Here is a 12,948-nt window from a genome sequence, read left to right on the forward strand (position 1 = left end):
CCCAGCTCCCACCTCGAGGGTCCCAGCCCCCCTGCCCAGGGTCCCAGGCACCCTGGAGGGCCACGGCCCTTATCCCCAACAGGGTCCCATAACTAACCTTTAACAGCAGCAGTGGGGGGAGCCATGCACTGAGCCCAGCCTGGTTCTGCCAGCCGGGCTGGTCTTGTGACAGCAGGACCCAATGCGACACACAGGAACCACGTGCCAGGCCCAGCCATGTCCTGGGCCCCCTCTGCAGCCCACCCAGGCTGGGCCCATGGTGACAGGACCTGGTACAGCACACAGGGACCACATGCCAGGCCCAGCCAGGCTGGGCCCAGATCCCTGAGGCTCGCTAGTCTGGCTTTGCACTGGAGCGGGTCAGACGGCTTCAGGAGGCACACACAGGAGCTGTGCTTCCCGGGGCACTGTGACCTGCTCCAGTGCAAGGCCGGACTAGTGAGCCACATGGGGTGGGCCAAGTCCTCACCCTCCCCCCCCTCCCCCCACAGGCATGGGGCAGAGGCAGAAGCTGGCCCTGGGGCCCGGCCCATGCTGACAGGAGCCAGCACAGCATGCGGATCTCATGCGCACCGGGTCCTGCCGTGGCTGGGCCTTTCCTGTAGCAGCAGGACCTGGCCCGGCATACAGCGACTGTGTGGAACCGCGCTGGGTCCTGCTGGCCCTGGGGCTGGCACGACCCAGCTCAGCTCCACGTGCTCTCCACGGGCTGGGCCAGGCTGGGGAACACGAGCCACCTGGGGCCAGCAGGATGCAGTTCAGCTCTGCACGGTCCCTGCGCATCAGGCCAGGCCAGGCAGTACAAGCTGCATGGTCCCCAATTTTTTGCCTCTCACTGCCCTGATACTTTTCCCACATCAAATGTTAAAAACAGGTGTAAGATTATATCTAAATTGTGTGAAGCAGTGATATGTAGTGATAATCAGGTGAGCTTCTCATCAAGGTACATTAGCCAGGGCAGAATGCTGTGATAACATGCCTACATTGTTCCCAGTACCTGAGCTAGCTTCTTTAGACCTAGCTCAGGTAACTACCAGGTACTGCATTGCTCAGGACCATGTAGACCAGGAGTGTCCAACCTCTTTGAATGTGGGGCCAGATCATGAACTTTTTTTCACCCAGTGGGCCAGCAAGCCATATTCAAAGACCTCACAGGAAGCGGTATCACATCACCCCCCTGAAACGAAAGTACAGTGTTTACTTTCATTTCCCATTGCAGCATCTAGGGTCTCAGAAAACAGCTTGGAGGGCCGTATGTTGGACAAGCCTGATGTAGACATACCCTGCAAGGCCACAAACAACTGGATGTTTGTTGACAAAGTCATCAACGAAAAATAGTTTTATCTTTGTCTTTATGGAATACTTTGTACCTATGGAACAATTATCAGAGAAGAATCCCAAACACTTTCCAACTTGGATTAGAAGAGGGCAATAAGTCTTGTTAACATGCCTATGTGCCGCGCTGCAGTGTAAGGCAGATACTAAAGCTATCTCAGTTACCAGAAGCAGTCTTGCCATGGTAGCATGGAGTTCAACATGGAATAACATACCCAGCTTTTCAGTAAATTAGCCCAGGTTGGGCCGCCTCCCATGGTTAGACTACTTCTGGTATTCTAGCTAGCTAATTTAAAAAATGACTTAAATGCCTTTACACACTGCAGTCTGGTGTGGAGACCGTCTCCAGTGATTGCAGCTGGCTGTGGAAAGGCAATGGCACATTCACATATAGCAGGCAGAATAGTATGCAGGTCCCAAATTCTTGTCTTCATCTCCACAGTATGCAATATAAGTAACTTTTTTTTCAATAGTCCTATGACCTAGGAATTTGAAAGGAAAATGTTTCTTAAGAATCCCTTAAGTCATTTTAGTGTGACGCACTATGGATTTTATTGCAACCTTTCTGTGTTGGGTGTGTTTATGTTGTAACAGTGGTGTGAGACTCAATTTACCTAATTAGCCTATGCATAGCAAATGAAGAGTTAAGAGCCAGGGCTGGCTGCATTTGCACTAGACTAAGACTTGATGGACCTGAACAACACCCAGGAGGTGTCCAGAGGAGATATATATGACAATATGAGAGCAGGCTGGGTGTGAAGCAGCCTATCAGCACCTGGCTAGAAGAGCCTGGGGACTGAGGTGAGTGGAGAAGCTTTGGGGAGCTGAGTATCTTTGGGAGTACTCAGGGATGTGCAGGTTGGAGTGAGGACAGAGGGACTGCCTAACCCCTTTGGAGCAGACAGAGAACCTGGAGCCTGTGACCTCTGCCCCCATAAATGCCTTTACTGAAGAGACTATCTGCTGTAGTGCTTGGAACTGTTGATTGCACTGGGTTGCCCAAAAAGCCAGTGAAGTCCCTCTCACAGGAGCAGAACTGGATGCTTGTTCCTTGAGCCAGGGCCATGGAGAACCAGGGAAGGTGAGAAATAGAGGCTAGGATCTCATAATGGAAAGAAGCCTTGCTCTAGAAGCCAAGCATGGCCTGGCCTCTGGAGACTCTCTCAGGCACCAGACAAGGCCATGGTAGTCCTGAGCAAGGGCCTCTTGGAGGGTACTCTGTGACAGTGACTTTGGAACTTTTATCAGATGTCCCAGAATTACATTACTTGACACTCATTAGCTAGAGAGTGAAACAGCATTTGCCCTTTATAATGGGTTAGGATGGGTTATTGTCAGCATATTCCAAGGCAATCATTAAACTTTCATTTTAATTTGTATTTCTTGGCACTTTCAAGGTTCCATTTTATAAAGGATTAATACATTATTAATAAATAATACAACTATGTTATAAACAAGAAGTATGTGTTATAGAAGGTTATAAAATTATTAATAGGCATAATTATCAACAACCTATTGACTTGTTATACTATATAAGAATCAAGTAATCATCATCAACCTTGTTCTGGCAGATGACAGAATAAGGAGCAACGAACTCAAGTTGCAGCAAGGGAAGGGAAGGGAAAAACTCTCACCAGGAAGGTGGTGAAGCACTGGAATGGATTCCTTAGAGAGGTGGTGGAATCTCCATCCTTGGAGGTTTTTAAAGCCCGGGTTTTAAAGCCCTGGCTGGAATTATGTATTTGGGGACGGTTCTGCTTTAGCAGGGGGTTGGACTAGATGACCTCCTGAGGTTCCTTCCAACCTTAATTTTTTATGATCTATGCAGGATCATAATCCTGCATCCACTGAAGTGAACTCTTAGGTTTCCTTTTTTCAGCAAACATGAAAAAGAAATTGCTCTAGACAGATTAACAACTGAGAACTTCACTCAGGCCACTTAGTAACAAAGCATTAGTCATTTATCAACCCTTTTCAATGGAACAGTGACTCGGGTACACCCAGGGGTGTGCCCTGTCCACCAGTGAAAGGGATGATGATCAGGCAGGGTGCTGAGAGCCTGCCACCTGGGAGCAGTTCCCTCTCCTCTCTACAGAGCCAGGCCAAGACCAAGTGCTTAGCTATGTACAAATTTTACTGCTACAATAAGTAAGGAACATTAAATATTTACAGTAAAATTAGTATGCAACACCACATATAATAACCTGCAATCAACATATTGTACCACTCCGAGGGACTGCAGAAACTTAAACTGGGTGATTCACAACATATACAATAATTAACCCCCTTGCACAGAATAAGCATTAACACTTTGGAACAGGTTAAGTCAAGCCATCAACACAATAAACAGATAAGAGCATCAACTTAGATAGTGCAGGTAAGCTGGGGTAGAAATACCAGAGACGTACACAGGCAACAATACAGGTATGTTCTCATAACAGGCAATAAACACATATAGGCAATGGAGACAGATAAATCCATATAAGCTCTCTTAAGGAGTACCCATAACTATATTAACCTCTACAGCATGAAACAACAACAATCACAAAAGAAAGGAGTGCACTCAGCACTTCACGGGGTTTTCCCTTGACCCCGTCCCCTTCAGGGCCCTGGGATGTGGACATGCCCTCTCCCACAGTGGAGGAAGGTAGAGATGGCAGGCCCTCCTCTCCCAAGCCCACCTTCCCTGAGGGACCCACTTCCCCAGCAACTCCCGCTCCCACGCTGAGGCAGCCAAGGCTAATCCTCTGGTGGCCAGTCCCGCGAGGGCCTCCCTCTGGCAGCGCCTCCAGCTCCTCTCAGTGGCCAGGCACCCTGTAGTGGGCACCCAGGGCACTCCAATAGGAGCCAAGCCCTTACTGGATCCAGTTCCCCAGCCTCACACCAGGGGTTCTTCCCTTTTCCGGGCCCTGCTCTGGGCACTGGCGCTCTTTTAGTTTAATGTGGAGCCATGCTGTGGAGCTCCTGTTACTTGGCCTAGAGCTGGGGTTAACCTGACCAGCCTCGAGCTGCTCCCAGGGCCAGCTCTCTGTGCCGATCCATGCACCACCTACCCAGCCACTTGCCGGGGTTCACAGGCTCAAGCCACCTTGAGCAGCTCCTAGAGCCTGAGCACCATGTGCTGATCCATGCACTATTAAGGCTCAGGTGAGGTCCTGAGGATGGTCGTCTCTGGAGCTCCTTTCTCCTTGCCGCCCCTCGCCGCATCTCTCCTTCCAGCATGCCAAGTGCACTCTCCTTTTATACGCCTCAGGGGCTCCAGCCCTAAAGTTCTCCAGACCTGGCAGGTCACAGTCTCCATCCAGGTCCAAAGTGCTCCTTGCACCAGGGCGTGGCCTTGCTTTCCCTGGTTTGCTTCTGATTGGTGGATGGGCTCCACCAATAGGAATTGAAGAAACTTGAGCCCAGGACTCATCTGGAGCTCAAGAGGTAAGTCTGCTACAGAACCACAACGGTTCATGACTCCTGATTTTGCCAATCATAGAATAAATTATTGTATATATGACTATCAATAGATACCATATTTGCTTTTTAGTTTTTTTCCCTGGAGAGCAATTGCTGTTCACAGACTATTAGATAAAATAATAATAATCAAGCATCTAGTTTACAGTACTACTCAAACAAGCTAGCCCTGCAAGCAAGGTCATACCATGCAAAAGAGGCTCCTTTTATATATTTAGTACTGAACACATTATTAAACTGTATTGGCTAAAACTAAATATTTATACCACAGATTGCACAATTTGCGGTCGAGGACTGGAAACAAAACAGATTTTGGTCCATTTTTATGCATATAAATGTAGAGCCAAAGGGCTAGAAACAAAAGTCTGTTTCTGTGGCACGTAAGCATAGTAAAGCAAGATGAGGTCAGAGATCTTTCCTCTGTCTCTATCTGACACTGTCTTGCAAAAAAGAAATCTCTCATTCATTCCTCTTACTGCCTCAATTTGAAGCTTTTTCTGAAAGTCACATGCCATACTGCAAACTGTAGGCTAGGGACACGGCTAAGAATAGAGTTGCACAAAAACATCTGGCTCATAAACAAAACCAGCTAACATCAGTTTAGCTCTGGGTTTACAGAGAAGGGAGAAATGGATTGTTAGTAACTCCACTCTCCAACTGCTTTTTCACCTGGGCTTTTCTCCCCAAACCAACAAAGCATTGCCTTTCAAAATGTTTGGCTTGATAACTGTTTTGTATGATAGTTGACAGTGAGGGCACTGCTCTTGATTTAGAGAAGGCCTAGGTGGAGGTCTTGGTTGTTAATCTGTCTAGAACAGCCTCTTCCCTGTTTGCTGAAAAAATGCAAACTAAAGAGTTCACTTCAGTGGATGCAGGATTATGATGAACTTTAAATTAGCAGTGTCATAGGATGAGGCCAGTTTTGAGGGGAAGCTCTCCAAAAAATAAGCCTTATTTCATCTGTCTGTCTGCAGGACCGCCTTGGAGCCAGACCTGGTGGGGTCTTACAGGAAGCAAGCCTCCGGCTTTCCCAGCAACCTATAGCACTCCCCAGCTCAGACAGCTCCTTCTTTGCTCAACTCCCGAGAAGGAGAGTGTTTTCTTTTTCAATGGGGAAGGGAATCAGAGTGCCTACTTCCCAAACAGCATGGTAAATAGCTGTGCTCTGAATGAACAGTCTTCAGCGTGCCACTACAGTTCCCTTTGTCCTTCCGCGGACTCCTCTCTATCCTCCTTGAGACTACCCTAGTACTCTTGTGTCTCTGTCCTCCCCAGTACTATTCCAGAGGGGTGGCAGGGAAGGGGCTAGCAGGACTGGGGGAATCTGGCAGGTCCATGGTGTAGGGGGGATTGCACAGTCCAAGGGCAGGGGAAATAGCTTTGTAAGGGTCAGGACAGTCAAAACAGCATGGCCCCTGGGCTGTGTTGAGTGGCTAGGTTTTCCTAGCCCGAGGTCTGTGCTGTAAATGCGTGTTGGTTAATCTGGCCTAGAGAACACCCTTGCTAGATCAGGTTAACCCTTTGCCAATCTAAATTTAGCTCACCTCAAAGGTGAATTAACTTTAGACTGAGTGTGCTATTTTTAGGGTGACCTAAGCCCTGTGAACACTTGCACACCAGGGCATTTCTATTTCCCTAACCTGCGTTATGGCAATCTAAATATGATCCTTGCATGTACCTATAATGTCATGGGCAACTAGTCCTAGGTACATATAATCCTTTTACGTACCTATAATGTAATGCGGCCTGCTGCCAGGCCCAGACTGCCATCATCCTCCGTGGTGAAAAGAACATCTAGTTGTCCTACTTACAAAACTATTTATAGCACTACAATGCCACACTGAGCCCCACAAAGTGCTCCCTGAAACAACTGCAGGCTAAAACTCAGCCCACTTTGCTTTTTTCATCTCAATCAGTCAATAACTTTTCAGACCCAGGGGCTAGAACAACTCTGCTCAGGTCCAAGGTGGGCCAAGGTTTTGATGTAGCCACATTGCAGTGGCAGTGAGAGCTTTTTCCTGCTGCCCTTCTCCCTACCTCCTCCTCCCCAGTTGCTGTGTGGATGCAGCTCTCCACCCAGCCCCAATAAACTCCACACCATTGGGCCCTGGCAAGGGTGCAGGAGAAGCTCCTTGCCACCAGCATGACGCTAAAGACCGCTGATCCCTGCCTTAGGGTGCTGATGAGCAGCCTGGAACATCTGGGAACTGATCATAGCAATGACTCATTTTTCCCCCTACTGTGCTTTACGTACGTCATGGTAGAGAACTCCACCAAGGGCCTGTATGCCACTGCTGTACAGCCTGAAATCCAAGTGCAGCCTTAGCAAAGTACTGTGCATCAACAGGACCACAACAATTAATGGCATCTTCCTGCCCACCAAGAAAACTTACATCCACATTTCTCAGGGTATTGTGGTAATGAGCAGAAAACCCTGATCTAACCACTGTGAACAAAGGGGAGCAGCACCAGACACAGACATGGGCAAACTGGACAGCCACCTGGGACCTGGACGGAAAGTGGGGCCTGAACATAATAATTTTTTATTATTATTATCATTATCTCTGGTGAAGGGGGTCCCGATACTAAAAATTTGTCCAGGCCCACCAGGAGTTATCGTCTCAAAAAAATTCTTCAGTTCAGTGGTACTCTGTCACTCTCAGTCTTTAGTTCTCACTGAAAAGTGCAGCCAAACCTCATCTGGAATCACTGTGGTTATGATTCATAGTCTAAAAGTAAGAGCCAGGAATGAATTTGTAGCCCACAGAAGTAGATGGTTTTCTATAGCTGGCCTATTGAGGGCTGTGCTGATTTTTTTTTCCAGGCTTAAATAAGATAGTGGCATAAAGTCCAAGATGCAGCTCTTTCCTGACTTGAATTTTGGGGAAAGAAGTCTTTGCTCATCCATTTCTTCCTTTCTTTTCCTTCAGTTTTAGTTTGCTTTAGTCATTTAGTCAATTGTTTCTTTCACATCTTTGTTCCCTCCTTTCACAAACTCGCCATCATTCAGTTAAACGAGGAAGCTGGACAAATTCTTTTGCAGAAAGAAGTTTATGATTAAACCACTTCAAAAGTAGGAATTTTAGGGCCGTTTATTTGATGGCCTGTATGGAAAGAGTCTGTGGGCCAGATTGTGCCTGACCATGCTATGGATGTAGAAACAAAAAACTCCCTCCCTCCCTTTCCTTCTTGCAGATGCCAGTCACAGTCAAAGCTGTTCTGTTCCTCCTGTCATCCACACGCAAGAGGAAGCAGACACTCCATCTTGTAACCAAACAGCACAGCCTTTATACTGCACCTTCATTTCATGTAGTTTCCAGAACTGTGATGCCTAGCATCTTGCCATAGTCAGCTGGCATCAGGTTTCATCAAATGCATCTCAGCACATCTCTAATAACTATTATTTATGTATTTATACAATTCAGTGACTTTAAAAAGACTGAATCACAAGAGACTGGTTCTTAGTCCAGGACTGATTTTCTCCCAATTAGGCTCAAATTATTAAATATTATAAGAAATATGGAAGGGTTGTGGTGTCAGACTGCTTTAACATCAAGGCAGAAACACAGTGTGCTGAGAGCTGTTCTATGATGCGGCTTAGAACTTCGGAGCTCTTCGAAACCCCCATTGTTCAGAACTGGAGGGAGAGCAGACAGCAGCAGGCTTTGCTCCAAGTTAGTTATGAGCTCTAAAATCCAGCAGGGTTGTACAGGGACATTTTGCTGATGTCTTTCAGATGAGAGAGGTCATTAAAAATCCATCTGCATATTTCACAGGAGCTTGGAAGACTAATTCTGGAATCCTGACCAAGTTCCAGCTCAGGTAACTGATTTCTGCTTTCTCAACTCCCCCTGCTCTGCTGTCTTGTGTGGTACAATATTCTCCACTTCCCTTTGTGTAGCATGGCTCTGTACTGGATCTATATTTCATTCCTCCCCACATATTCAACGAAATAGCAAAGCACTTCATTTGGCCCTTTTCTTGGTGCCCTTGCATGGGTCTAACTAGTGGTATTATATTAGGCTCATCTGAGAAGACATGGACTTCGTGGCTACCTATAGATGTGCTCATTCACATTCTAATTAGAACGCACTGCAGCAGACTTGATTGACTGACCCTGCTCTGAGCTGTAATTATTACGCTCCAGCGTCACCTCACCGTCAAGTGCATTTAAGCCCTTCTGTTTCAAACTGGCCATGGGGGTGCTTTAACGAAACCTTGTGAGCTTTAGTTGAAGTGCCCCCACAGTCATTTTGAAATGTGGGGGGTGGGTGGGGCTCAATGCACATGGTGATGAGCTGTTTTAATAAGAGTGGCTGTCTTGGAACCGCTCTACATAAAATGCCCCCCCCACCTCCAAGCACATGTATAGGCCACCTGTATGACTATCTACATCCTCTCTGTGCTTGACTATATACAGGTCTTCTGTTACCTCCTTCACTTGTTAAGGGGGACAGGTGCTCTTTTTTCCATTTGTATTTACACTCTAAAAAAAATTTAGAATGATATATATACAAATTGCTTATAATCCACTTTTATATCAAGGGCACAACATTCTAAGAAGTTCACAAAGCCTATTTAGATTAAGTAAATTAGTTCAACAAGAGAAAATGGGGGAAAAATAAAATATTTTATTTCTCTTAGCAGGACTTAGTCTAAAATACATGTTATAATTATTCAAATATGACCTCAGAACAGCGATCATTGTCTTAACAAAATATAAAACGTAGAACATAGTGCGTCTCTCTGGGGGCTCTGGTCAGAATTCTCTTATACAAACCCTGAAATAATTTAAAAATAAATAAATATATAAATACATAAAAGGGCTATGATTCCAAACTTGAGAACTCAGGAAAGGAACAGTTCTTAAGGGTTCATTGCTGGAAGAGAACTTCACAGTTCTCTTAGGGAAGACAAAATATCTGGTAAATGTTCTAATACATCATCAGACTTAAAAATAAACTTTTACCATAATCCAAAAATACTTGCAGTTTGGCATAAAATCACTCTCTCATCATTTCCTGTAAATTCCACTTTTAATATAATGACTTTCCTGTGAAGTAGATCTACCTATAGCTCTATAGATATAGATATATATAATATAGATAGATAGATAGATCTATAGAGCTATAGATATATCTATATAGATCTCATAAACAGCCAGACACACAGTGCTCCTGCCAGAATGCTCCCTATTATACTCTTATTATGGCAAAAATGAGTTCCTAAACTCAGGGTGGAAAAAATAAAAGACTATAACTGGATAACCAGGAGTTTTCCTTTTGTTTTTTTATGTGGTGCATGTAGGAGAGGGAGGAAAGGTAGCTATTTTGACATCCTTGGCAACCCACAAAGGGATTAGCACATGACACTCAAACTCATCACAATACCTGGGTAAGCAGTGATGTCCCAAGACCACATACCCAGTGAGAACATGGGGGTATGAAGGTCAACAGCTGCCATGCATGATGGGTTAAAGCTTTCAATCCTTAGAGCAAAAACACCAGTGTCAATCGAGCCCATCGGAACCCACTAAGCCACCCTGAACCATGTCAAGGACCTCTGGAGGAGACAAACTACTTAATGAACTTGGCTACAAGTTGGGCCAGACCCTAGGTGAGGGCAGTTACTCCAAAGTGAGGGTGGCCACCTCAACCAAGTACAAGGGCCCACTAGCCATCAAGGTGGTTGATCGGCGTCGGGCACCCCCAGATTTTGTACACAAGTTTCTCCCCCGGGAGCTCTCCATCCTGCGAGTGATTCGGCATCCCAATATTGTGCGAGTTTTTGAGTTCATCGAAGTCTGCAATGGGAAACTGTACATCGTGATGGAAGCAGCATCCACTGACCTGCTCCAGCTGGTGCAGCGGCTGGGGAAACTACCCTGTGCTCCTGAAGCCCGGGACATCTTTGGACAAATTGTGAGTGCTGTGCGCTATCTACATGACCGCAATCTGGTGCATCGGGATCTCAAGTGCGAGAACGTGCTGCTTACTTCTGATGGCCGCCGGGCAAAGCTCACTGACTTTGGCTTCGGTAAGGAGGCGCGTGGCTACCCTGACCTGAGCAGCACTTACTGTGGATCAGCTGCCTATGCCTCGCCCGAGGTGCTCCTGGGTATCCCCTATGATGCCAAGAAGTATGATGTGTGGAGCCTGGGTGTGGTTCTGTATGTGATGGTAACTGGCTGCATGCCCTTTGATGACACCCACATTCATAGCATGCCCCGGCGCCAAAAAAAGGGGGTCCTGTACCCAGATGGTCTGCCGCCCCTGCCTGAAGCCTGCAAAGCTCTCATTGCCCAGCTGCTCCAGTTCAGTCCAGCCTCCCGGCCTGGGTTGGGACAGGTGGCCAAGAACAGCTGGCTGAAAGGGGACATCTAAAAAGAGAAATGTTCCCTCACTACATTCCAGCCCTAGGACCATGTTCAGGGTCAGTTCAAGGCACTGAACTTGTGCTGCTGCTGTGAGGGAAGAAAGCTCATTAAAGGCATATTTGACAATGTGGAAATGGAGATGGAACTAGGGCCATGTAGAGGTGCAACCGCCACATGACATTAATAGCAGGATTTCAAGTCACAATGAGACCATATGGTGCTTAGAGGAAACTGTTAACGAAGCAACCATCTTATGAAGCTGTTACAGGTTAAGTTTCAAAGGGCAGTGACCATATTGAGCAAGTGACAAGAATGAAGAAAGTGGCTGCTCAAAGAAATACTGACTGCATAGAATACAAGACTATCACCAGTTTAGCAGTGGAGGGGAGGGCACCCCTGTAGGCAACTGTGGGATTTTACTGCAGAGCCTGATGTTGCCAGTCTGGGGTGAAGTGGTGGGATAGATGGCAGCAGACAACTTTGTGGACAATAATAAACTCTGAAGCTCCCATGTAGCCCCCTTTTTGTGCTGCTCCCTGTTTCTTTTCTTCCAAGCCTCTGAATGAGTTACCCTGTAGCCTTTATCAAGGGGACAGTGGCAAGAGTTATGTAGGAGAAAGGAACCTCCCCCAGTTCTTTGTACCATTTCTTTTGCTGTTGTAGGGTTGTCCCATACTTCCACTTTCTGAAGCCCAAAATCTTGAGTGTTCAAAATCCAGATGCGAATCCAGAGCCAAATCTTTGGATTGGGCTGCAGCAGAACCCTAAACCCAAATGCAGCTGAACTTTGTGTCAGATCCCATCTACTTTAAGGCAGCTATTTCTTGACAACATTTGAAATTCTTACTGGGAGACATTTGGAGGCCAAAAAAAGAAGGGGGAATGACAATGCCAGAGCAATACATTGGGCAGGGAAAAGGACAGAACTGGAAATTACAGCTATTTTACCAAAAATAGAGACAGTTTGTATTTCCAGACCCAAAAGAAACCTAGATATTGTATATACAGTTATCAGCTATTCTTAAATTTGGGCTCCAAATCTCTCATATAGATTCCCTATGGCAAAACCCTATTTTTATAGGACCTTCCACTAATGGGGAAGCAGTCTGAAACATTTCAAATGGACTTTTTAAAGACCCAGCTAGACAAAGTCTTGGCTGGGATGATCTAGTTAGGGATAGTTCTGCTTTGAGCAGGGGGTTGGGCTAGATGACCTCCTGAGGTCAACCTGCCTTTTCTATCATTTCTATGATCTAACTCTTTAACAGTTCCTTTATTTAAATGAACTTTGACTGAATTTCCTCTGAAGTAAATGGGAAGACTCCAAGTTGGAAACCTAGCAAACCTCCTGGTCACATGGTGACATTCTGTTAAACAAATGTGCACTTTTCTTGTTATCATCATTTAAGCCAACAAAACAGGGGGGTGTCAAACACAAAAAATAGACTCTGATTCCTGACATGTAATTTATTCCTAGTGCCTAACTGAAGTTCTGCAGTTTCAGCACTAAAGCACATGGATTCATAATGTCAAAAGTGCCTTTGAAAGTTGTGTGGTTACAAGACTTTTTATTCTCACCAGCCAGTGAGGAAACATCTTTTCTAGTGATCTTACTGCAGAAGGGAGTGACACGAGAGCAGTCCCCACAGGCAGCAGCTGTTCATGCTCTAGTCAAGTTAGAATCAAGTCCCATGATGGATGCCAGTACACACATGGTCCTCTGGAAATCAAGTCTGCAAGGGCTCATTTGAATGTCATTTGAAAAGAGGAACATT

General features: G+C 46.1%; 1 protein-coding gene across 1 annotated transcript; it reads left to right on the plus strand.

Moving 5' to 3' along the window:
* The first annotated feature begins 10,205 nt into the window (after positions 1-10,205).
* Positions 10,206-11,757, plus strand: LOC109322598 (testis-specific serine/threonine-protein kinase 6-like). Its single transcript, XM_019553631.1, has one exon. It carries the CDS (start codon positions 10,347-10,349, stop codon positions 11,178-11,180), a length of 834 nt encoding a protein of 277 aa, XP_019409176.1. The 5' UTR covers positions 10,206-10,346; the 3' UTR covers positions 11,181-11,757.
* Positions 11,758-12,948: the final 1,191 nt, after the last annotated feature.

This window comes from Crocodylus porosus, unplaced genomic scaffold (assembly GCF_001723895.1).
Source record: "Crocodylus porosus isolate Cpor-Errol unplaced genomic scaffold, CroPor_comp1, whole genome shotgun sequence".
Classification (NCBI taxonomy): Eukaryota; Metazoa; Chordata; order Crocodylia; family Crocodylidae; genus Crocodylus; species Crocodylus porosus.

Bases quoted from the DNA above. Each gene is read 5' to 3' on its own strand.
- LOC109322598 (XM_019553631.1), top strand. From the start codon at position 10,347: ATGTCAAGGACCTCTGGAGGAGACAAACTACTTAATGAACTTGGCTAC.